This window comes from Corvus kubaryi, unplaced genomic scaffold (genome assembly GCF_017639235.1).
Source record: "Corvus kubaryi isolate FWS band 111438036 unplaced genomic scaffold, C.kubaryi_AGA036_p1.0 64989, whole genome shotgun sequence".
Classification (NCBI taxonomy): Eukaryota; Metazoa; Chordata; class Aves; order Passeriformes; family Corvidae; genus Corvus; species Corvus kubaryi.
The window spans coordinates 15,170-41,092 of NW_024581670.1; the positions used below are offsets into that span (position 1 = coordinate 15,170).

Below are 25,923 nucleotides of genomic sequence, written 5' to 3' on the forward strand. Positions count from 1 at the left end.
CAGTATGATAAACAAGCGATAATCCATTAGTTTTAAGGTCTGAAAATATGCTCTGAGCTTCTTCCACAAATATTAGTCAGTTTGGACACTTCACTCACCAAAAAAAAACCCAAAGCAAAAAAGATGTGATGTCATTAATAAGTGGATAAAAAATCATTGACTAGTAAAGGTAAGAGTAGAAGTTAGTAACATAAAGCTTAAAAAATATTGTCCAGCAAAAGTGTCTACTGATAAAGTACTGATAAGATAATAGGATTTCAAGTCTCTTTTATTTAGCCTGATTATGCAAGGGGCGGGGGGGTGATTCTTTCCCCTTTTTTTTCCTCTTTCTTTTTTTGTTACAATTCCAGCTTTGGTCTGCCACTACCAAGGTGAAGTGTGATTGGATTGTTTTTGCTGGCAAACTTCAGCTGAAATGGGAGATATTCCCAGGCAGCTATTGAGTTGTGAAGGGTGTCAACATTTTCATATGGAAGACTTTCAAGTTTTAGACATGGCATTTAAAAAAATTCTGGTGAAAACTAATGAATCTTGAATTGTTTGATTAAAATTCCTCCCTCAATTATGATGTCCTATCTCTAGTGCAAGGTATTCTCTAAAATGCTCAGGGAAGCCTGGATAGGGTTATTTTGGAAGATTTCTTACAGTACAAAATGTTCAGGTGAGGATGGATGATGGAGCATATTGCTAGCTCTAAGTAATAATAGTAAAAGTAAGGTCATAGCAGTACTCTGTTTCCACATTCCAGATGCTAAACAGGACATGTGTGAAGGGAGCCATGTCAGGAAAGAGTTCCTTTTTTTGAAACTTTAACATGACAAAACCCCAAATGCAAAACTGTCTTCGCAGGGGGCAAGACTGGATAACCAGCCAGTGTAAAGGTATAGGATGTAAAAGAAGGGAGATGCTGATTATGGAGTCACAGGGAAATCTAACAGAGTACATCGCAGAGAGGGAAGACTGAGACACAAACTGACAAGAATGGAATGGGAGAGAACTGAGAAGATCAGAGGACTTGCTGCTTTAGCTCAGCTATTTCTGCTGTAAATTATCTAAAATCATGTTGTGTATTCCAAGGGATGATTTGTAAATGTATCTTACACAAAGGAACTAGATGGCTACAGGGTAGCTTACATTGCAGCAGCAACCACCCACAGAGACCTCCTGTGCAGTAACCACTTGAGGTGTAAAGCCAGTATTCAGTGTGCTAAACAGAATCTTACAGAATCCCTCTTCTTGAATGTATTTCAGTTCTTTTCTTCTTTTTTTTTTTGTACCCCAAGGTTTCTCCTGGGCAGCTCACGAAAAAATACAGCTCATGCTCAACGATATTTATAGATGACAGCACCGTCAGTCAGCCTAACCTTAGAAGCACAATAAAGTGGTAAGGACCCTTGTCATCAACAAGGCATTGAGTGGCATTGTAAAGGTTATTTGGCATTTTCTGGGGGTCTTGTCTGTTCCAAAGTCAACTGCACTCTTGAATGAGAGAAGCACAGCACTGCTTCTGCAGGTTGGTCATGAAGGGGTGTAGAGGTCTGGATAACTGACTGCTGGAGGAGCTCTTGTTTCAGTCACAGAGCTCATGCACTGTCCTATTTCAGTCATTCTCATCCTGCACTTGAGGCAGTGCAGAAGTGTGTCAGCATTTTGGGTTTGAAAGTATGTGTTGAGGTGGGGAGTTTAGTTCACATTGAAAGCCAAATCAAGAAATTCTTAACCTGGGAAAACTTGAAATGGATTTTGTATGGAATTGCAGGAAAAGTTGCAGGACTGTGTTTGGTACTTGCCAGTGGTATTAGTCTGCCCTCTAGTTGTGGAAAACCAGCATGTTGCTGACTTGGGGTTTAGTTCTGGCCTTTTCTGCTTTTTCTTCACATACATGTTATTTTAGGTAGGTGATAATTCTGTTCTCCAGTGTAAATGGCTGCTGGACCTGAGTACCAGAAAGCCAGTTATTTGCACTTAGGTGATACCAGCTGAGAACTGAGAAGGGAGTTTTATCGTGCTTGAGGGGAAAGTGGATTGAGTCCCAGAAGGCTTTACTGATTTAATAGTGTAGTACAGTTTGGAAATGTCTAAGCTGATTTGTTACTTTAAAATTTGGTTTCAGACAAAGGTATGCAGCATGTCACTTTTCCTTCTCTAGAGAAACAAAAACCTAAAAAATGATGCTTGTGCCATTCTGAAGTGCTGTACAGCTTGACAGCAGGTCAGAACTTTCTTGTGACAGGTTCCTGTGATGGCAGCGTTCTGTTATCACGACAAGTAAAGAATCTGATATTTGGCCACAGTAGACAAGTGTTAATATATGAAACCTATTGCCTCACTTAGCAGAGACTGAAGTCCATTCTTGTCCACTTCTTGGATTATGCTGGCATGATACCATCTGTATTATTCTCCTTTTTAGACAGGTCCTAAATTAGACAGCCACTCAGGGTTAAAACATCTGCAGAATCTCTGCAATGGTATATGTAACACCAAATAGGACTTATATTTTAGTTGGGAATAGTCCACATTTTCACTAAATATCACCTAATCAGGAAATGGAGGAATATGTTGAAAATGTCGCTTAACACTTATTTTGTTGCACAGATATCTATACAATGAATGTAAAGGTAGCTTGGCTGGCAGATTTGATTTGGCCAGTTTCTGTCCAGACACTTAAACACCAGAAATGAGATGTGTAGTACCTGGGGATGTGAGAGGAGGTCACTGCAAAATGGATTTGTAACAGTTTGAGCTGAATGACAGCTTTTGCAGTGGAATAGTTGCATGGAATATGCTTTGTTAAATCTTTTTTTTTTTTCCTTTTCTGCTTTTTAGTGTAACATTAGCAATATTCTACCATATAAAGAACAGGTGAGTGAACTCTTTCTTTGCTGAAATATAATTACTTTCTTTTTGAGCCAGGGATATAGAATCGTAGAATCACTAAGACTAGAAAAAAAACCTCTTAGATTGTAGAGTCAAATATGGTCTTGGTCACTTCAGTGACCAAGGAGGTGAAAAATCTGGCACTTCATGCTGTATCTGCTTCCTCTTTGTACCTCCTCTTGAGCAGCTGTGGAAGGATCAGTAATTCACCCATCCAATGGCACATAAAACTCCAAAACAAGGAGTGAGGTCACTTAACTCACCACAAATCAACCTTTGGACTTTGTTCACCTTTTCCTGAATACAGAAGTATGGATTAGTTTTGATGGGTGAAGGAACACTATGTCCATGTACAAATCACTCTTGCCATTACAACTAGTTCCAGCATATGCTTCTGAATTATAGCTGACTTTTTGAAGTAAATGCTATTAATGAGTTTCACCTGGTTTCACATTTTGAGGCAGAACTGTAGTAAGCATAATACAAGAACATGGAAAGCTATTAATTGTTTAGCACGTGAAATATTTAATTGTAAGGACGCATCATTAAATGCTTTGCAAAAATATGAGGTAGCTCCATACCATATTCTAGGAAAAGCTGAACTGTAAAATAGTTCCCTTGATCCTCTTTAATGAACAGTGATTTTTAGTAGAGCATAGCATTACCAATTAACTCTTTTTGCTAAACCAGAGATTTTTGTTTTGTAGAGATTCTGACAGATCATTGGATATTTTTGATGAAAAATCTCATCCTCTCACAGTAAGTGTAATATTTTGGTCCTCTGAATGTGTATCAATAACATCTTGATTTGTATTGTATAAGTCGTAAAAATGTATTAGCAACAGGCCACAATCAAATTGGTCTTAAATTGTGTCTTTATATGTAATACAAAGTGCACACAGTGACTTTTGAGATCAGCTAGATCATAAACAGAGCCCAATCTTTCTAAATGTTGCAAACTATGTTTGGTTTTCTATGCTTTGACTATAAATAGAAAGAAGCATATGCCAAATTCTTTTGTATTCCATGTCTGAAGTTTCTCGTCCATCTATTTTCTTCCCCTCTTTAATACTGCTTTATCGAAAGTGTTTTCTATTTATTTAGGAAGACATGGTTAGTAGGTATGTGCCTAACCTTTTAAATGACTGCAAACAGAAGAATAGAATACACGAAGCATTACAAAAAGTAGGCAACAATGGGTTCAGCCTTTAAAAAACCTGAAAGGCAACATTTTAAAGCAAATATGCTTTAGACTGCTTGCAGTAACAGCAAGGAGCATTCAGGATGTGATTTTAATGTGACTGGTCCTGGTACACCTTTTTAGACACTCTTAAAGATGCAAAACCTCATAGTACAGGGAAGCTCAGGAGTGGAGCGTGTGCTTTTTACATCCAGTTTGAGCACTCCTGGCTTAATGCCCGTTCTACAGAACCACTTCCTTTGTTTTTCATTTGAAATTAATTCAGCAAAGATCCAGGGGCTTTAAAAATTGAATTTGCTCTGGGACTTACCTGAGTGAATGTAGTTCAACCTATTTTACCGTTTTTGCTTTTAAAAGCAAAACAGATTTTAATAAACAATATTTTAAGTCTGTTAGAGTTTCATCCCTAAATATGACCCATTTTGCTAGAAATTGTACAGCCCAATACAATATAAATAAATACAACTCTTTCCTCAATTTAAAAAACAAAAATAACTTCAGGACAAGATCTATATCCAAGATTTCTTGTATGGACTGTAGCACTTCAGAGCAAAAAGTGTGGACCAAAACTACTTTAAATGCCCAAATCTGTTGTTTTGCATTCAAAATTATGTAAGATGAACTCCACTTCATTGGACAATTTCTTTATTTAACAACCTGACATCGTTTGATCCTTTCATATAGCCTACCTCCTATTTAATGAGAAGAAAATCATTGTGTCCTCTGGGGAACACTTAAAGGTCTCTTCTATTCTTACTGCAGCATACAGACAGAGTTATGGCTGATTGTCACACTTCTGAGGGAAAGGCACACATGGTTTGTTAGTTTCTATAGCAATGGTGTTTTGCCTGGGTACCTGCTGTTCCATCAGAAAGGTTAATTAGCAGGAAGAAATCTCTGAACACCTAAAGATGCAGTTGCAAGGAATCCAAACCAGGCTCTGTTGACCCTAATGTGACCCAGTTACTGGTATAATGGATTTAGTCACAAATATCAGTCTTGGTGCTTCCTGCCTCAGTTCCAGTGTCTTGGTTTAAGACAATTTAAAAGGACAACACTCTGGAATAAGTTGCCTCTCTGTATAGGTTCAACAAATCCCTTTCCACCAATAAGGAATGAATACAAGTAGATATAAGTGAAAAAATAAAAGTTTACTAACAAGCAGAACAGCAACAGGCAAAAACTAACAGTAAATAACTGCTAGATACCAAACTGCTGAATCTCACACCCCGTGGGAATAAGGAGAGACCTGAAATGCCAGAAATACCCTTCCCAAGGTGAGAAAACCACTAACTGCAGTCTCTTAGAGATGAGGGAGACAAAAACCAAAAAGAGAACCCAAAAAGTGCAAAGCCTGTGTTTAAGGCAAGACCAAGACCACACAGCAGTAGGGCCCAGCTGCCTGCCAGGACCAAGTTTAAAAGCACCTGGGATAGCACCCACCCATCCCCAGCTTCCCGCAGCAGGGTCCTAAAGAGACAGTGACAGTTTTTGGGCACTGATAGATGGGGAATACAATAACATTTTGGGTTACCTCAGGACATCCAGTCAGCAGAAATGTACTTCCAGATGTGCTTCTGTACCATGTGTAACACAGGAACGATGAGCATTCCTGCTCATGCTATTCCTAACGTTGCATGTCCCCCTTGCAGAGATAACCTCCGTTGGTTAGTGGTGTATTAGAAGGCTGTGTGGACAGTACAAAGTTAACTTACCTCTGCATTTTACTTGACTATGCTCCCTGGCTATTTTAAACTAGAAAAACACAGGAAAACACTTGCTACTTTGCTTACCTTGCAACTACTATCTTAGTGTCAAGCAGGTATGCTGTTCTCAGCAGCTGTCTTTACCATACTGTAGGTCTACCTTGGACTGCAGACAGAAATCTATTCAGTATCAGTCTTGCAGAACCAGTGTGCAGAGTTGGAGCTCTTGAAGTTTCATCCCTCCAGAAAAAGTGCTGAATATCAGAAATGTCTCTCAAACACTTATTTTAGGATTGCTTTTACAGACTGTTTCTTTCTGAGCTTTTCTTCTCCCCTGTATTTAGAAACAGTTTAGCACTGTGTCAGAGTTAAATCTAGTTGTTCATTAGCTTTGTTGTCTTTCTGGAGTCTCTCAAGAATGCGTTCTATGAAAACAGTGTAAATTACCTTCTAGTGCTGCCTGTGACAGAATTATTGCCACGTGTTCTTCAGCACTTCCTTGTGAAGTCTGTTAATTTTGTCTTTTGAAGAGCCATTGTTTCCCTGGTGTGTATATACCTGTGATTTTCTTGCAGGGACAAACTTCTTTTTTTACATCTCTTCCAGTCTGTAAAATGTTCCATGGACAATAGCTAGCACCTGCAATGATGATGGTAGTTCATGCTCTTGTCTGTTAGTCCTACAGATCAAACAAGTGTTCAGAAGAGAGATACCAGCTAAAGCAACTGTGTTTTGTTTGGAATGTTTGCAGTATTGCAAGGCTGCTTCTTTCAGTGCATGACTCTGTTCTGCCTCTGTGACAGAAAATGGGTGTATACACCTCAGTGAGAAGAAACAACCTGTTCTTTAGAGTTAGTGTTAAGTAAGAGAGGTTTTCAGTAACTCCAAGAACTTTCTTTCAGCGTGAAGAAGTCCCAGATGACTACTACAAGCATGACCCTGACCACAAGCACATCTACCGGTTTGTTCGGACGCTCTTCAGCGCGGCACAGCTGACAGCGGAATGTGCAATAGTGACACTGGTAAGAGGCACCAGAGTGCTGAAACTCGAGCTTATGGAGGACTTTCCCCTCTCCTCATTAAGAGAACTGGGCTGAACCGACATTTAAATAGTTAAGAGTATCTCATGAAACCTTATTAATGAAGGCACAGTACAAGTGAGTTCATTAGAGATTTCTAAGTAGCCACAGAAGTGATTAAATAAAAGGGCAATTCCCTTTTCTGTATATAAATATGTAATTCTTAATTACTTATCCAGTAAACCCCTGTTTGTTTCATAATACATAACTCGTGAAGAAGCTTGAGAAGAGCAGAACAGTGGGGTGTGATGAGATCCTACACAAAGACATCTTTTATTTCAGTTTTGTGGAGGGGAAAGTGTGAGTTTTGAGTTTATATTAACTAGAACAAGTAATACTGCCTTAAGGGATCAAGAGTCAATCCTATGGGAGCTCTAGGAGAGGAGCATTCTCATTATTATATCCTTCAGTCATTGCCACCTTTCTACCAAACTTTTTTTAACTTAAGCCAAAGAGGCTATAACTTTTTTCCCCAGGTGACATGGAGGTACTTAGAATTTAAGAACAATATTAAGATAATAATCTCATTACAGTTCATTGTTTGATTTCAGAAAGCACAATGGATTTTAAAATTTGTCAATGATACTGATTTTTTATTTGTGTGTGTATATATATGCATATATGTATATGAAAGGAAATTTTAAAACTGCAACATGTATAATTGCTACTTTAGACAATCTCTCAAACTGCACTTTGTTGCACACTAAACTTCAGTCTTCATTGTGGCTTCTTTCTGAAAAACTGTGTGAAAGGACAACAGAACTGTCACCAAAAGGCAATATAGCAATTAAGGAAACTTAGCTAGAAGGACTCTCTTTAATAAGGAAATGAGTAATTAAAAAGGCTGGATATTTAAGAGCTATTGAAACTCTGAAATGAGTTGGAGGTTTTTGCTTTTTCAAAGACAGGAAAGCAATTTTGACAGAACAAGATGACAGCTCACCCTGGGCAAACTAGCTGAAGTGTTTGCAAAAAATGGAGTTAGTTTTTAAAGTGGATTTTACCACTAGATGGCCCTGTTATTATAGGAACACCTTTAGGCTGTTAGAAGGCTACGAACCAAGGATGGGAAGAAAGCATAGGCAGACCTCAGTGACAAAGATTAATCCTTCCTTCCCTTAGACCTTAAAAGCTTCCCTCACCCACTAATTTATCTGAAGCTACATTGGGAACTTGGATTTAGGTGAGGGAATAGAAAATTAAAAACAATTTATATTCGAATTTGAAAGTGCAAATTACTTAGTACGTGGATCATTATAGGAGTGTAAATAGTAGAGAACTTTCAAGGAAGGGAGAGATTCAGCATCCTAGAGCTGGTTTGAGATTTCATGGGAGGAATGAGTAAAAGACCAAGGAACGTCTTTGGAGTTGAGTATGTCTCACTGCCTAAGCAGTTGGTGATGGAGATCAAGGGATTGAAGTCTGTTCAATACAAAATAGAAACAGCACTAAAGGCCTTTCATTGTGGAAAGACAGCGATTAACACATCTTTGTCCCATAACCAGAGATCAAAGTGCAGGTTTTAGCACTTCCTGTTAAGCTACAAGTGCTGAACCTTAACCATGCTGAAAAGCTAATGTGATGTTGAGTGATTTGCTATCCCAGGTAGGCCCTAATGAGAACCTGCCCGTGATGTGTGACTCGGTGACAGAGCTGGAGCAGTGTCTCCCTGAAGGAGCAGTGCTCATTGCTCAGAGGAACACCTCACTAGCTGTTGTGCACCCTGGTGGTCCAGCTCTCGTGGGATAGTAAAAAATGGAACCTGTAACTCCTGAAAATTTGGATTCTTAAGTGTAAGTAGTAATCACTAATACTTATTTTGATACACTTAACAGTGACAAATAGTCATATTGGACTGGCATGTTTGCTGCTCAGCTCTGCTCCAGGTCTTAATTACACGCATACAATTGTGCGGTTTTGTTGTTTGTTTTTTTTTCCTTCTTCCTTCTGTAGGTTTATTTGGAAAGGCTGTTAACCTATGCAGAGATTGACATATGCCCTAGTAACTGGAAGAGGATAGTCCTAGGAGCTATTCTGCTGGCTTCTAAAGTCTGGGATGATCAAGCTGTGTGGAATGTGGATTATTGCCAAATACTGAAGGACATTACTGTTGAGGACATGTAAGTTGCAAGGTTTGGGTAATCTACAGCAGTGGGGTGTTTGGGATTTTTTTTGTGTGATTTTTTTCATTTGTTTGTGGGTTTTTTAAACAGCAATTTTTGTGATCATGCTGAAAAAAATACCTCTCCGTTGCTGTGCTATATGTATATAGTGTATATTTGGTGTCTGGCCTCATTCCCTTTTTTACCTCAAGAAACTTTGGATAATTACCCTACTTTGAGACAAATCTGTATTAATAATTTCAGTGACTTGCATGAGCGACTTCAAAGTTAGTTTTCTTTACGTTCTTTCTCTCAGTGACGAGCCATGGAACTAAACTGCCCAATTTATAGTCTCATCAGAAGGTTTTTTAAGAAGGAAACAAAGTGAACTAAATTTGTCCCCCTGCCTTTTCTGTTTTAGAATTTGAAGAATTGCAAGGTAAATCATAATTTGTGACTTTCATGTCTGCTTGTGTATCCAGCTAAGGCCTAAACATCTCAAGGTCTGAATTCCTAGTGCTGCTGCTGGCAGGCAGGTGTTGTTTGTGTGGGTAGCTATGGTTGCCTGTGTTACACACAGCTACTGCTTATCCTCTCTGGGTGGGTTCTTAGACGTGCCTACAGGGCTGAAAACAAAGTCCTCAGTCTTATTACTGCTTGTTTTTGTAAGGCTGTTCCTTGGATGTATTTTTGTCTTAGATGTCAATTTCAGTTTTTCAGAAATTTTGAATCTGCTGTCTTTTCTTGCTGCACTCAGCTTTAAGCCAGATTTTGCAGTATGGGAAGATGTTCATCCTCATGGCTCCAGGCTCATACTATGGGCTGGAGGTGTGTTTATGTGGACTGTGGTTGGCCATTAGGTTTTCTGTTAAATTCCTTCTCACAAAGTTCTATCTCAGAGCTTTGAAACATCAGCATTATTGTTTTAATTCTATCTGCCAGCTTGTTCTCCTATTTCTCTTATCACAGTCGTAGAAATGATACAAGGCCAGCTTATTGCACCAGGCTTTCTGGCCTTGCTTTCATGACATGCTTTGGGTGGGTTTGAGTCTAATCCCAGTGCTGTGCCCTGAGCATGTGTCCAGGCCTATGCAGTGACAGCCAGTTCTAGCACAGGAGCAGACTGAGCTGGCACACAGCACTGGGAGGCTGCCTGTGTGATGGGGCAGTGTTCTTGCCCCAAGCTCTCTTCCCTGGATTCAGCCCAAACTAATGTTTAAAATACAGCAAGTAATTATTCATTTGGGACTCTTTAGGAGGATGAATATCTAGTTTTCGTCCTTTTGTGGGCTGTATTTCTAAAAGTAAGGGAGTTTTCTGCACCAAAACAATGTTTATTATTCAAATTATTTCACATCTCAAACAGCAACGGCAACCACTGTTACTTGTTTTATACATACCCCTTGCCTGGGAGTTCTTTGTCTCAAAATGCAGGACTGTGCCAGCCCTGCTTTCAGGGAGGCATAATTAGTGATTTTATACAGTGTACATCTTCACTCAACCTGGTCCCGAGTGCTCATCTATCTGAGGAACGTACTTGAAGCGTTGCTGCAAATAACTCTGAGATGGCTGAAGTGGGGTCAGCAAAGCCAGGAGTGCTGGAGTGTACATCTTGCTCTTTTTGATGTCTCCTCTTCTAGCCCTATTTGGGACAAATCAAATTGATAGCACTGAAAATACCTGTAACAAGCAGGATATTTATTCTCTATTGCCGATGCTGGGTCTCCTGAAATTGTCGGTACTTGCATTTTCAAAGCAGTGATAGTGGTAAGGAAAATAGATGGAATTTAGGTATATTTTTTTCTCCAATTTGAAGATGGGATTTTTGTAATCCCATCTCATTTGAGATGACTTAGACCTTTGAATTTAGATATGGGCAGACACTGTACTACCCCCTCCCAGACAGTGGCACAGGGTGTTCATCCTGGGCTCTGTAACTGGGCAGACTTTACCACTCCTTGGCTAGATAACATCACCATAATGGGGACCTTGGCAAACTGCTTAAAATACTCAGCAAAATTGTCTTAAGTTTATAAGTCTACTTTCAGTTCATGGTTTGTACTATAGTTAATTGTCAGTCTTAGTAGTTGCAGTATTTTTTAAACCAGTCAGTTGATGGTGAGTATTAGCTATTCCAAATACAAGAGTTAGTAAGAGAAAAACATTGACAAAGGATTTCAGTCACAGTTGCATTCTAATGTTGGAGATGGCTGGTGATGCTGCCTAAAAATCCACCCAAAATCCCAGCAGCTCCCCAGCTAAAGATCGTTTGGCAGGAGTCTTCCAGGTATGGCTCCCTGGGTGGGCCATTCCTGTGCAGGAACAGCCTATCTACAAGACTGGTGGCAAGCTTTGTTTGTGAACTCCTGTGAATTTTCCTCTTGGCTCTCTGTATCTAGAATGACTCACTAACCTGACAGACACTCTTGTTGAACCACTGCAAGCCAGGCACAGGGGCTGCACCACTCTGGAACTGGCAAAAGTTTCTTACCTGATTTAGTTCACCCAGTTTGCAAGTGTGTGTGTGTGTGCTCACAAGCCAGGCACCCCTTCTGAAGGCAGCGTAGGTGCACCTCCTCCCACCAAACTCTCTCCCCACTGCTCAGAGTTGTGCTGGCAGCCCCCCTCACAGCTTTGTTAGAGGAGCTGGGGGCTCTCAGGTTGTGAAGGGATACGAGATCCAGGCCTGGCAACTGCCACATGCGGTCCATTTGCCTTTGCCTCATCCTACTCAACATAGCTGAAGTGTTCATCTTACTTTTTCTATCACAAGCCCTTTTCTATTTGACTAAGGCAAAGGTGGGGTTTTTTAATGAAAGACGTTTTTCTTTTGGGTTTTGGGAGATGGGTCTTTTGGTTTGTTTTACTTATTTCTGATGGGAAAAAATCAAAAGAAATTCAGTTAATATTTGGAAGTCATCCTTTGTCGGAACTTGCTTGCTTTGATGAGAGCGAATCCATAATTGCTGAAAAATTAACTGTACAGCTGCTAATCTTGCCATGATTGTTTGTAAGGGGGGACATGCTGTTCATTCTTTAGGCTACATATATTTGTAAAAAAGGCACAGAAAAAACATGGGCATTATCCTTTCCCAGGTTTTAAACCACTGTTAATAGACTTGTTAATCCAATGAAGAATTGTATTTTTACAGAATTAAAATGTATTAGCCTACTGAGTACAAAAGGGGCAGTGAAGAGCATTTACTCACAGGGTAAATCAAGCTCTGATCAGCTGATCATCAAAACATTATCTGATTTACATCTCTATAGTCTTATGGCCATATGAACAGGAAATTAATTTTGGCACTAGGTTCAATGATACTTAAGTCTGCTATGCTAGAAAGAAGCACAAAGCTGCTATTCATATTGAGACCCACCACCCAATACAGGACAACACAGATGATTCCTTGATTTATTTGCTGCCACGCTGATAGGTAAAGCATCCATTTTAAAAGCTCCCAAAAAAGCAGTAACAACCTGACTCTGACTTGGTGCAACTCATCTTCTGATGTATTCACAGTTGGCCTATACAGCTGCTAAATTCTGTTGGAACAGATCTGCTACCTGTGCAGACTGTTGTTGAGTTGTTGAACTGAACTGCTTGGTTTGGGTACCACCAGTTTCTTTTTAGGTTAATCTGTAAAACATTGTTTTTCCTCTGTAGAATATCTCTGGTTTAGCTGACCACAGTACAGTAGCTGAAGCAGCTTTTTTCGTGTCATGGCACTCTCCACGCTTTCCTCCAAGTATTTTGCCCAGTGAAAACAGACAAGAGAGTAAAAACTGGACAGTGCCCTTTTGACATAGTACTTTGTTATCCTGCCTAATGCTATTGAGGAGAAAATTCCTTCTCCCACCTAATGCTGCTTATTTATTTATTTATTGGAGATGAATCCATGTTGCTTCAAGAGGCTTTTTTCTGTGAGATAATAGCAGCAGCTCTTCATAGATCCATTTGTTGCCGTGGTGATCTGCCTACTCCTTTTGTTAGTCCGCCTCTACTTCAATAAACCCCCTTCCTGTTATCAGCCTGGTGAAAATGTCTGCAAGTTCTTCAGAGCTAATAAACAGCATACATCATTCCTTTCATCTGATCACTATAGTGTGGGGCCGTATGAGAGTGAGAATGGCGCATGAATTGTACAGCTGCACTAATGGAACTCCGAAGAATGAACCTCCCCGCTCAGCCGAGAGAGTGCACGACAGGGCACTGCCTTCCTCTCCGAGCCGGAGGTGCCAGGACTCAAAAGCTGCACCTTGTTTTGAGCACCAGGGAATGACCTGCCTCTCGAAACTAATAATGCAGAGCTCTCAGTGACCTGTTTCAAAGTTGCTGGTTTTAAAACAAGCTTGAGGTCTCTTCAGTGTTTTCAGCCAGCTAAAACAATCTTTTTTTCCTTTGTCTTCTGTCCCTTGCGCCTCCTAGGAACGAGATGGAAAGACACTTCTTGGAGCTACTGCAGTTTAATATCAATGTTCCTGCCAGTGTTTACGCCAAATACTACTTTGATCTTCGCTCCCTAGCAGATGACAATAACCTGAGCTTTCTGCTGGAGCCTCTCAGTAAAGAGAGAGCACAGAAGCTGGAGGTAAATGGTCTGAGAGTGGCTGAGCAGGGGACTCTGTCTGTATGAGTAGTAAGAGCATCTGTTGCTAATCATGTTAAGTGGCGGTTAGAAAAACTAAAAAGCTTTTAGATTAGTGTATTACAGGGTAATTTAACCCCTTTATAAATACAGTTAGCACTTCTAAAACCATGCCTAAGCTAAGCAAGTATTCTGAAGAAAGGAAGGGTTTTGGAAGAGATTACAGAAGTCTAGCAGATTGCAAAATAAAATGGATGTTATTTTGGGTGTAGTTCAGCTTAAGTTCTAGGCTACTTAAGATTGAAAGGATTAGTGTCATATGTAATGGATTGTCTCTCCTTCCCTGGTCACAGTCTGTATTCCAAGCACCTAGAGACAGTCACACTCACACCCTTCTAAATACTGCCAGCTGAAGGTTTCCCACTGCATCCCACTGCACAGCTGCTTTTAGATTTAGAGGGAGCACTCTTACTGCTCTTACGGTTTAATAAACAATTTGTCTGGGGACAGCTGCAGAAATAAATTGTGGATTCCTACCTTTCCAGAGAAATGTTGCTTTAAGATAAACTTCTGGAACAGCCCCTTCTTGGGAATCCTTCAGAATGCCCAGAGGAGTGTAAATGCAGATTACTGTCCCTTTCTGCTCGATGGGAAGGGCTGTCCTTGTGGGGAGGCCCCGCAGCCTTCTTGGCATGACGGCTCATTTTAGAAAGCTTTAACTTTTGCGGAGTCAGTCTTCCGAGTTGCCGGAGATATTTAAGACATTTTGAAAATACATAAATTACCTGGGTTCCCAGGGAAATTTCTTGTTGGATCAATGCAACCTTTCATCTGTCCAGGTTTAACTGATGACTCTGCATGTTGTTTTGTTGACCTTTCAACAAAAGCATTACCACAGGCCCTGTGTACACTGATACCATAGTCCCTTTCAGAGAGGGGTGTGCTGCGGTATTCCTGGCTTACATTGTTCTGTCGTCCACCCCCAATAATTCTGCCACGGGCTAGGGATTTTATTGTGTCCCATAAGTGCCTGAACTTCTGGAGTAAGTATGATCCCTCCTGGTCCTTTGGAATGATAAGTATGATATGCCTATGAATTCCTCTATTTAAAGTTAAGCAATGCAGCTCTTCTGCTTTGTCTCACCTTTGTTACTTGCACTTTAAGCTAACACTGTCACTAAGTGTAAATGTGGTTGTAGGGCAGTTCATAGTCCATAGGAAATTGTTTACTGAACTGCTCAGTGCCAGGGCATAAGTGGATGATTTACAGATTGTGAGCCTGTTTTTTTTCTTCTTAGTATTTGGGGGCTTGGGATTTAAAACCAGATTAATTTTCAGTACAGTATGTAATTTGCTATCATGCACTTACTAATGCATGTCTATTGGACATTTTGGGGTTTAATTCTAAAATGTGATAAATATTTAAACCATTTGCTAAAATTTTTATTCTACCTTTCTGTTAGAAGCACATAAGCAGCTGATAGGAGCCTGTATAAAGCAGTGAATTAGTGAATTCCAGAAACTGAAAACTGATTTACACCATATGGGCAACTGGGGCTAAATATGTCAACACAGGTTGCTGTGTGATTGATGTGCTAGCATTAAAGCAGGATGGAGAGTCTGTCTGGTTTTGCACCAGGAGCTCATGCCGCCAGTGTCTCAAAGAATGCCACTCTTGAGCCAAATGCATGCCTCCAGAAGGTCGGCAGATATAAATGTAAATAATTATTTTAAAATACACTTAGAACTTTATTCATGCTCAGAGTGCTTTTCACCTTTTGAACTTGCAGAACATTGGGCTGTGCTGAATGGGTGCTGCCTTAAAGGGAAGGTGTAGGCTTGTAGCTGATCACAGGACTCTGAAAGTTCATCTGGTAATAGGTGGTAAATTATTAATGGAAGTAAATGTTCAGGACTGAAATTCAGTTCGACTTTTTTATTACAGGTATTCTTATTAACTTACATTGATAATGCCTGAAGGCTCCAATCAGAAATAGGCCTTGCAGGGGAGGGGACACAGTATTTTCTGACAATTGTGTTACTAGGATTTAAATAATTAGTCTTGTAACTAGAATAACTAGATAAGCAGGGCAGAGGCAAGCCAATAAATGGATGAAAACAGTTCAACACTAGATTGTCTACATGTGCTAATATTTAATTGCTATAATAAAGTACCATGGCTGCCCTCCCTTCTCAGATCATGGGGGTGATCCTGGTAAGAATATGTTGGGAGTGAGGGTGTAGAGAAGGTAAAGGCAAAACAGACACCCTAGTAGAACTTCATTTCCTCAGCTTGCTTGCCCTGAGTGGCCAAGGGTAAGATGCCCAAGGAAGTGCAGAAACCTTTTCAGTTTGAACCTTTTCTCTTAGAGAAATGCCCGTGTGCATTTCTGCACTGTTAAAATAAAATTTTTGTGCTGCTGCGTGCACCACACCCAGCTACTAGGGGTGATTTTCAACATGACTTCCACAAACTTAAAAAGTCTGAAATGGATCCAAGTTTTTCATTAGATAGTGAGACTAGTAAAATGAAGAAGATACTTGGATATGGAAACCACACACCTTCTTTAGGTCTACCTTTCTGATGGCTGGGGTTCATGTTAACCTGGGGCAGAGCCCAATGCTATTTTCCCTCCAGAGTAGTTCTTATTTACTGTCATTCTGGGTAAAAAGCCAGCTGTGTCACTGCTGCAGAGCACCTGTGCTGTAGGTATTTTACACTTGTAACACCTCCCTTGGAGCACTCAGACTTTACTAATGCGGACTTCTCATTTGTGTCTGTCTGTGGTACCCAGGCAATCTCCCGACTGTGTGAAGACAAATACAAAGACTTGTCAAAAGCTGCTATGAGACGATCTTTCAGTGCTGATAACTTAGTTGGTATCCGCCGTTCTAATGCCATCCTCTCCTGAGGAGAGAGCAAGGTGCAGCACCATGAACCAGCATCCATAGAACCGGAGGAATCCACCACTCCATGCACACAAGCCAGCGGTGATGGTGTCTTCCAGCAGGAGGAAGCAAGGAGAGTAAATCAGCCAAGGGAGCCCAGAGCTTGAGGAACATACTTAGTGCAAAAGACAAGACCTTTGTCAAATCAACTCCCTCCTCCTTCTAATGTATCCAGAGGTGCAAAAACAAACTTATCTCCTTCTCTCCCCCACAGATGTTTGCTTACTATGTAGGCCTATAGCTGTGAACTCTTGAGGTTTTTAATAATAAGTAGTTTTAAATTTTAGAATTTAAACACTAACCACATGACTATAGTTACAATGTTCTTCCCTCCTCTCCCCTGTCATCCAGAGTCTCACTGCATTTGTATTTCAGGTCAATGCAGTGTTAACAAAAACAACGTATGGGACTCTTAAAGTATAAAGCCACTCTGGAGCTGAAAACAGTAGTATAGACACGTGTTGATGGCTTTTCCCTGGTTTGGCTACTAAAAGCTGCTACTATTGGTGATGTGTTCATACCAAGAAGCTGCCCAGCAGGAAGGAATTCCATCTCTGCACCCACAACTTCAGTAAAGATTGTCAAAAGACTTTGAATGTTTTGACTGGGGGCAGATACGGTTTTATGTATTGTTAAAATGTATAGGGTCCATGCTGCATTTCTTGTGAATTATGGTGCTTCTCTCATTTTCTAATACTTATATTGCTCTGGAAGAGATGTAATCTGTGTATTTTTCTGAGGCATTGAATGAAAAAGTTGGTCTGGAAACATCATCACCGTCCCAAACAGTGTAGCAATCCAGTGGTGAGTGGCGTGTGTGCAGCACTGCTTCTCTGAGTTCTACTGCAGATCTCTTGTGCTATATACAGTGAGTTCCTAAAGCTGATATTGTGCATCCATCTGGCTCTCCTTGGGTTTCAGTTCCCTGGGAGGAAGTTATATTCATAATGAGACAATAATGAGTTTGAGAATCCTGGACTACCTATCAAGGTAGATGGAAAAATATTGTGTTCAACTGAGAATTATCAAAAAGCTTTCTATAAACTTTTTTTTTTTTTCCCCCAAAGTGAATTTTATCTTGTGCAACTGCTCTAGAGGCTTGGGGTTTGCTCTTTCTGAGACTTGGGAACAGAGCTTACTTTCAAGCTCTGAAACTGAACTCTAAACAGGATAAGTATTATTAGACTCTTCCTGTTACAAGTCTTCGTAGTATCTTCCCTTCTTGGATCCAAATAGGTTCTAGGCTGTGCGTCCTAGGAGCAGCTCTCCCTCCGAATGACACGGGTTTTGTGCACTTCCTCTTACAGCCAAGGCCCAGAAACTCACACTGAACAAGTCCATCTGCCTTTGGGAGTGGGGCTGTGTGAGTGCCATCATCAGTGTGGCTGCACTCAGCTGTTCAGTGATGCATACAGCCTTTTGCAGTATGCAAATGTGCCAGCCCCTGGCTCCCAAACCCACCGAACTTGGCACTTCAGGTATTGATCACAATTCAATATTGAAAATAACACTACATCTTCAGGTGGTTTTCCTTTCTCATGTTTGTATTAAAAGAAAAGCTAATAAACTCTATTTTAATTAAAGTTAAAGGTGAAGGGTGTGTTCTGTACAGTTGTTGGATTCCCCTGCCCCTCAAGAAAGGAAAAAAAGAGAAACCCCAGCGGTGTGTGTTACGGCTTCGCCATTCCCCACACCAGCCTATCATCTTCATTTGGTCCCAGGGAGCTGGCACTGTCTGGGAGCAGGCAGCAGAGTCCTGGGAGGGGTGCAGCCCTACATGGCTGCCCAGATCTTCCCACATGGTCTTTGGATTTAGAACTTGACTCGGGCTGCTCAAATAAACCATTCACTGACAGTTTCTTTGCACTTTAATGGCCTTTAAGTAGGGCCAGTCTCTCTGGAGGCCATTTGATGATTTTTAAGTCCTCCCTTGAGGAGCACTGAATTGGAAGCTACAAGTGACCAGCTCCTGGATTGACTTGTGACTTGATTGCTAAGGAGCTTTGCTTCCCTCAGCACCTCCAGGTGCCTTCAGCTGTGTGGGATTGGTCTGGTGCACTTTGCTGTGGGGCTGCTCCAAAAGCAGCCACTCACTGTGAGCTGCTCAGCAGAGACTGGGGGCACTCATTTCCCTTTTTTGCCAGATGAGATGGAGACTCTTCCTGCTGATCTGGATGGCAGGTGACTGACAACTCAAGCTGAGGGCTACTTCTGCAATACATCCTGCAGGAGACAGCTGCTATGAACCTGATTTTGCTTTGAATATTACCTGGCTTTAGTTTTACTGTAGCCCAGAGCACATTAGCAATGGGATTTTGATCTGTTCAGCAGATACTAAGCAGGCCTGAACTACAACTCAGCTTCTTAAGAGGGGAAAAAATAGCAATTCCATTTACCATTCTGGTACCCCTAGAAGAGTTAGATTCTGGAAAACACAGCTATTGTGTTTCTCAGCTAAACAATAAAAGGTAAGCCATACAGCTCCCTTTTGAAGTGCTGGGCAGTAATAGTGTTTCAGAAGGAATTGCATTTATGTGGTTCTGCTGAACTGTGAAGGGGGAATACCCTCCAATTTGCACTAATCTAGATGCTGGAAACACTTTTCTCAAAGAGGCAAAAGAAAAATGCAATCATGGTCAGAATACTGGAATTACAGAGACTGTTACCTACCTCTGCTCCCAGGGAAGAGCAACTGGCTATGTACCTTGGTTTTTTTAATCCAACAGCTGAGTAATATTTAATCTATGTTGAGGTGACTGCTGCCTGCTTTCAGTTCCAGGGTAGCACTCCCCATCTGGCAGTAAATGCTGTTTGCAGAGACAGTAGCTGTCTTATGGCCCGGCAAGAGTAATGTGAGCAGCAGCCAGACTAGCAGGAGCAGCATGTGTTCGCAGGCAGCAGGGGCAGGAAGCCATGGAGCTGTTTGTGGGCTACATGATGCCCCCGGGCTCCAGCAGCCCCTTCCCTTTGTGTACAGGGACTGTGTATTTTGTTTCCAAGGGAATTTTATGAGAACTACTTCAGTTTGGGTTTGGCAGTTAAGAGGACAGGCACTTGAGGGATGGAATAAATGTCAAGACCATTGCTCCTGGATAAGAGTATAGGTGTCAAGCATACCCTGAGCAAGCAGAAGAGGACAGAAGAGCCATTGAGGTGAGAGCTTGCACAGGAGGTTGGCAGGAGCGCTCAGGGCAGGGTGAACTGCTCCGTTTAGAGCTCAGCACTGGGCAGGCTGCAGCCCCCATCCTGTCCTGGGATTTCCCACAGCACAGCAGTGCAGGACAATGACACAGAACTGGCATTCCATATTGTTACCTGGGAAAACTACACTTGCACCAAATAAGCTGTTTGCCAACATAAAGTGAATTACAGGGTGCTGCCAAAGTGACTGTAGAGCCCTTACTAACACCCACCCCCCAAAGGACTGGCAGAACAGCACTTAATGGCAGAACATGGGCCTGTTTGTCTTAGGATTAGGAAAGTCTCAGGCTGCCTTCACAGACAAGGCATGTTCTAGGTGAAATAACCACTTTGGCTTCTGATGTATGATACTAAAACCTATTTGAAGAACCACATGGTCCCCATGCCATCAGACATTGTCATTCCCCATGCCACCCAGTTTGAAATTGTGCTGCATTTACACCGTTCAGCCCCAGGGAAGCCAGTGACTGCCTCGAGGGTGGCTTGAGTTGGCCAAGTGGAACCTGGAGAGCACAGGAGAGACACAGCAGCACAAGCACTGGGCCGGCCGTGCAGGATCACCTATGTGCTCACAGGGACAGAGTCCTGCAGCTGATTCACACAGCTGCCTGCAGGAAAAGCCCTTCCCTTGCTCGGAAACCGTGGCTTGAGGTAGGCGGTGCATGGCAGTGCTGCCAAACTCCTGTTTACTGAGGAGCTGGGGACACAACAGCTTCCTGGCAGGCAAGAATGACAACAAGGCTGCCAGCAAGGTGCTGGAGTTACTTCCGGGAGCAGGCAGTGAGTGTCCACAGCTCCTTGGGAAGAACCTGATGCTGAAATGGTTCATGTCCCCTCCATGCCTCAAAACTGCTGCCCCTCAAGCGACAGGATCAGCCCAAATGGTGTGTTTTGCCCGTACTTGAGCATGGGGGGCAGATCCCTGCAGAACCAGGTGAGTCAGGCTGTGGGACTGTCAGGTTCAGTACTGGGTGCTGGAATGCTGCTTCCAGGTAAGAGATCCTATCTAGTGGGACCTGGTGTGTGCCTACACACCTAACTAGATAGCAGAGTCCTGCACCATTAGTCACCACGGAGCCAGCCTTAACCCCTTACTGTCCCTCCTCAAGTGCTCCTCGCAACAGGAGAGGTCGCACAGCAGATGGCAACACGGCCACCCAAATGGGCCAGCGTGCCGCATCCCGCTTGGCTCTGAGCTGTCATCTCCTTGGCCTTAGGAGTATCAAAGGGCACCTCTTCAGGGCCTGATCTCAGCGCAGGGCGAGGGACACGTACTGTGCAAACTGCAGAACGCCAATAAAAGTTGATAGTTAACCCTCTTTTAGCAGCGAGGCGTGACCTTGGCCCATCAGGGGAATGCCCTGTCAGCGAGGTCATGGGCACAGCTAGCACAGCTGCCCCCAAGCACGGAACCCGGCTCTGGGCAGAGCCTGGCTGCACCACCCAGCCTGGGCACGCCGGTGCTGAGGGCACGGATGTGTGGTATCCTCCGTGCCAAGGGCAGCTCTGCGTGGGGTTCGTGCACATGGAACATGCTATTCCTGTGCTACACAAGTGCAGTTGCCTCACCAGTTCCCCACAATCCCCAGGGATAAAGAGCCCTGCACGGCCCTACAGCACATACCTCCCCGTCCCCCTGACAGGTAAGTTTTTAAGGTAATAAATACTCTAACAGAAGCAGAAGTAAAGAAAACAACACACACTATTTTTTATCCTCATAAATAACTAATCTTGATACTTCTCTTTGAATAAAATCTCTTAAGCTTTTCACAAAATATAGTACAGTTATTTAAGCAACATTGAACAGCATGGGTAACGGAACAGGCAAAACCCAACATGTAAATTGGCTACAGCAGACAGGGCACACGGAAACGGCTCCTTCCCCCTCCTGCCACTTGTTGCTGAGAAGCCAGGCTCAAACACGAGTTGATTGTATTACCCTACCGTTAGATCAAAGCTGAAAACACTCTTGCATTTTTCAATAGGCGACAGTTTGTAGCTAATCTTGGATTTCTTTACACAGTCAGTTGCACTTTGGAAAAAACAAAAACAGCAAAATACCACCTTTGACATGGTTTTGTTCATTGTATTGCATGATGTGTGTTTAGCTGTATCTACAAAAGGCACTATAGAGAGAGAGGAGTCCGGGAAGGTGTGGACTGGAGCAGGTTGGAATCATTTAATGCCCTGGATCACAATACAAGACTACCCACAGCGTCTCTGCACCTGACCCGCCTCACTGCTGAGAACACACCTGTCCCTAACCTGTATCAAAGGTCACTACGGCTTCTGTGTGTACAAATTAGGCTATAATACAACTATTTACAGTTTGTAACACAATATGGTGCAATTATGTCCATAATAAAGAACTCCAACATTCTGGAGGGGGTGAGCCCTATTGCAAGAGTTGCGGATGGGTGCGGCTGAACAGTCCCTGGTGAGCCCTCCGTCCTTGCACCTCTGTCTCCTCTATCCAGGACACCCCAGAGACACTCATGCAGTACCTTTATCTGGAGATGTGCCACTTGAGTGTTCCCTCACTTCCCAGGCTTTGGTTTTAAAATTAGGTGGAAACCTTTTGGAAGTGGTCCAAAGGTGTTGAGAACAACCTCAGATCCTTGCAGTCCTGCAGGAGCAAAGCCAGCAGTTGTTCTCCAGTGCTTGAGCAGCTGGGTCACAGTGCCACGCTTGAAGGAGAGCAAAAAGGACTCCAGTAATGGCTGGGTTTTTACATACATGATCACTGCTTAGGGCAGGGGAAATAAACCATTAAACCCAGGTGCTTTCACAAGTGGCCTGAAGCCAGAGGCAGCCAGCCTCATCCTGTGCCACTGCTGGAGCCCCTTGCCCTGGCTGCATTTAGTGATTTTGACAACAGCCCCCCCCCCCATTATTCTACTTATTGAAACCCAGGTGTCACCACTGCTTAACGCCAGAAAATGGTTCTGTCAGTGCTCAGCTGCTGTCTGATCCAGGGAAGTGAAAAAGGCTTGGGAAGTTGGAGGAAAAGAAGTACAAGCACTCTGCTAAGTTTTCCTAAATTAACTGCTCTCTTTCAAACCTGGTACCGTCTCTGTCAGAGGCACAGCTTTGAAAAAAGCAGCAACACGTATTGAAGTCGACTGACTGGAAAACCCAGCTGCTGCTCCGGAGAGACAGCCTGCCGCCTGGCTGGGACACCCCCGTGCAGTCACTACTCACTGCAGGGGCGCAGCCACCCTTTTAGGGTTGGCTATGCCACAGCTGGCGGGCAGGGCACCGGGCCTGCCTCCCTCGCCCCAGGTAACCCGCGCGGCACAAGGGAGACGCCAGGAACTCACCCCGTTGCAGAGGCGCGGGACAGCACCGGCCCCTTCCCAGGGCACCTCAGGAGAGCCCCGCTCTCGGTGCCGGAGCCGGCGGTGCCAGGGCTCCCTGCAAACCCCGCGCCGGGACGGCAGCCTCACCACCTTGCGCAGCCCCTCGGCTCGCCGGGGCGAGTGGCTCCATGGGCGGTGGAGCTGGTACCACCCCGCTGAGCCCACCGGAGCCAGCTCCTGCCGGTCCTGAGCCCCTGACTGAAGGGAGCCGGATGTGCTTGCCCAGGGCAGAAGGGACCACAGGGGGGTCACCTGGTCCCCGTCTGCGCTGCAGACAGCTGGGACCCTGTCCCTGCCCGTCCTGAGGGCCGGGTGGCAGATCCTCTCCACGACCCCTCTGTCCTGCACTGTCACCACCACCCGTGAAGCCCCGGCCCGCGCGGCTCCTTCCCTCCGGCTCATTGTGCTGCTGCCCGAGCGGGGCCAGCGGCTGCCTCACGCCAAGGGCCCCCAGCCTTCTCCTCCCCAATATGGAGCTGTGCCTGGGGGCACTGAGGGCAGTCTCCTGCTCTGCCCAGGGCACCCAGAGAGGCAGCACCCCCTGCCAGCTTTCCCTGATCCCCTCCCACTCTCTGGGCTTTAGTGAGTGGCTCAGTGGCAGTGCCAGCCCCCACCTGGGGTTGGGGGCCACCACTTGCCCTGCCTGCTTCAGCTCTGTCTTTCAACCCAGCAAGCACCAGCAAGACCTGCCCAGAGCCTTGTTGTGGGACACAAATCAGTGCTCGAGGGCTACTGCCACCTGATTGGCCCACAGGCAGAAGCATCCCAGGACTGCAACCAGGATGTGGGACCCCAAGTGGGGCATACATGGCAGTGCCAGGCTCCAGGCCTCCCTGTCCCTCTGCCCCCACATAGCTGGCAGCACCTCCCCCTGCCCTGCCTGGGGCTGCAGCTGCTCCATGCCCATGGGCACACACACTCGGTCCCAGGCAGCACCACCATGGTGGGGCTGAGGATGCCAGGGGTGGCCCAGCTGTCACCCCCTCTTCTGTGGCCCAGGGTCTTTGCAACCCTCTCCTCCCTGTGGCTGGGGTCACCGAGGCTCCCTCCGGTCACACATGGGACAGTGGGACCTGCTTGTGGTAGGAGGCCATATTGGGCAGCACCGTCCTGCCCACCAGTGCCGGGCTGGCCTCACCGTACACAGAGGCGCCTGCAGGCTTCCTGCCCCGGCAGCAGCGGGTGGTGAAGCGCCTCCAGGACTCGAGTGTCTTGCCAGACCAGATCCAAACACCGGAGGTGATCCCCACCACAAGGCACATGAAGTACTTGAGCATGAAGACAGCATAGTCAGGCTTGGGGTGGTGAGGGTCCCCCGGGCAGGAGCAGTTCTGTGCCTGCTCCCAGGCCTCCCGGTTGTGCTGCTCGTAGATGTAGCAGGCAATGACAATGGTGGCAGGCACAGTGTAGAGCATGGTGAAGATGCCGATGCGGATCATCAGCTTCTCCAGTTTGTCAGTTTTGGTGCCACCCTGCTTGATCACGCTGCGGATGCGAAAGAGCGAGACGAAGCCAGCCAGCAGGAAGAGGCTGCCAGTGAAGAGATAAACCACTAGTGGTGCCAGCACAAAGCCCCGCAGATTCTCCAGGCTCTGGTTGCCCACATAGCAAACCCCAGCCACCGGGTCACCATCCACAGAGCTCAGTGCCAGTACCGCAATGGATTTGGCACTGGGGATGAGCCAGGCAGCCAGGTGGAAGTACTGCGAGTAGCTAGCAATGGCCTCATTGCCCCACTTCATGCCAGCTGCCAGGAACCAGGTGAGGGACAGGATGACCCACCAGATGGAGCTGGCCATGCCGAAGAAGTAGAGGAGAAGGAAAACCACGGTGCAGAGAGCAGGGCCTGTAGTTTCATAATGGATGTGGTGGTGCTCCAGGTTGCAAGCCACATTGGCATGCCCTGCCACCAGCCGCACAATGTAGCCCATGGAGACGAAGAGGTAGCAGGCAGAGAGGAAGATGATGGGGCGCTCAGGGTACTTGAAGCGCTCCATGTCAATGAGGAAGGTGGCCACGGTGGTTGAGGTGGAGAGGAAGCAGAGGATGGACCAGAGGCCGATCCAGAAGGTAGCAAAGGTCTTCTCATCCTGGGTGAAGTAGGGCTGGTAGCAGGGGATGGCGCAGTTGAGTACCTTCCCAGTCCTGATGCGGTTGTACAGCGGATGGGACTCCTTGGAGATGGGGATCAGGGGTGCTTTGCACTTGCAAGTCTGACCACAGTCCAGCCCTGAGAGGCGCTGCCCATCGAGTGGCATCAGGTTTTTGGCCATGTCCTTGGCAGGGCGTGTGGGCTTCCCAAAGAAAGGCGGCAGGGTGGTGGCTTCCGTGTGGTTGTATCCCATGCAAAGCACCTCGGTGTCCCCCAGCACCGGCAGGCTGTCGCAGCTCATCCTCTCGGGCCAGGCGAAGCCGTACTGCTGCATGATGGGCGAGCAGCCGGCCTTGGCCCGCTCGCAGACGGAGCGGCAGGGGGGCAGCGGCTTCGTGTAGTCGGACAGGCAGATAGGGGTGTACATGCTGCAGAGGAAGAAGCGCAGGTCCGGGGAGCACTGGATCTCCACCAGCGGCCAGAACTGGTGCACCTCCAGCCCGGCCTCGTCCTGCGTGTCGTGGTTGAACTGGTTGGGCATGTAGGTGAGGTTGTAGCCGATGCCCTTGCACATCGGCACCGTGATCTCCTGGCACACCAGCGCCTTGGAGGCGGCGCGCCCCGCCGCCGGCAGCCCCAGCAGCAGCGGCAGCCCCAGCAGCAGCGGCACCGGCAGCCCCCGGCCGCCCATCGCCGCCGCGCGTCCTACCGCCGCCGCATGTCCCGGGCACCTGCCGCCTCCGCGCCGGGAGCGAGGCCCCGCCGGGAGCG

At 45.0% G+C, this 25,923-nt stretch overlaps 2 protein-coding genes across 2 annotated transcripts in view; one reads left to right on the top strand and one right to left on the bottom strand.

The window, feature by feature from the left end:
- Positions 1 to 18,083, top strand: part of LOC121672822 (cyclin-Y-like protein 1) — a 33,225-nt gene extending 15,142 nt beyond the window's left edge. Inside the window, exons 4-10 of the mRNA XM_042045721.1 lie at positions 1,284 to 1,384; positions 2,827 to 2,862; positions 3,585 to 3,636; positions 6,687 to 6,806; positions 8,817 to 8,983; positions 13,392 to 13,554; positions 16,347 to 18,083. Coding sequence (XP_041901655.1) covers positions 1,284 to 1,384; positions 2,827 to 2,862; positions 3,585 to 3,636; positions 6,687 to 6,806; positions 8,817 to 8,983; positions 13,392 to 13,554; positions 16,347 to 16,463 — 756 coding nt within the window. The 3' untranslated portion in view covers positions 16,464 to 18,083. The remainder of the gene's footprint in view (positions 1 to 1,283; positions 1,385 to 2,826; positions 2,863 to 3,584; positions 3,637 to 6,686; positions 6,807 to 8,816; positions 8,984 to 13,391; positions 13,555 to 16,346) is intronic.
- A 3,302-nt stretch (positions 18,084 to 21,385) lies between these two features.
- LOC121672821 (frizzled-5-like) lies at positions 21,386 to 25,917 on the bottom strand. Its single transcript, XM_042045719.1, has one exon. It carries the CDS (start codon positions 25,841 to 25,843, stop codon positions 24,113 to 24,115), a length of 1,731 nt encoding a protein of 576 aa, XP_041901653.1. The 5' UTR covers positions 25,844 to 25,917; the 3' UTR covers positions 21,386 to 24,112.
- Between the last annotated feature and the right edge of the window lie 6 nt (positions 25,918 to 25,923).

What these genes read in the sequence shown, in the direction of transcription:
- LOC121672821 (XM_042045719.1), bottom strand. Translation starts at nt 25,843, where the DNA reads ATGGGCGGCCGGGGGCTGCCGGTGCCGCTGCTGCTGGGGCTGCCGCTG.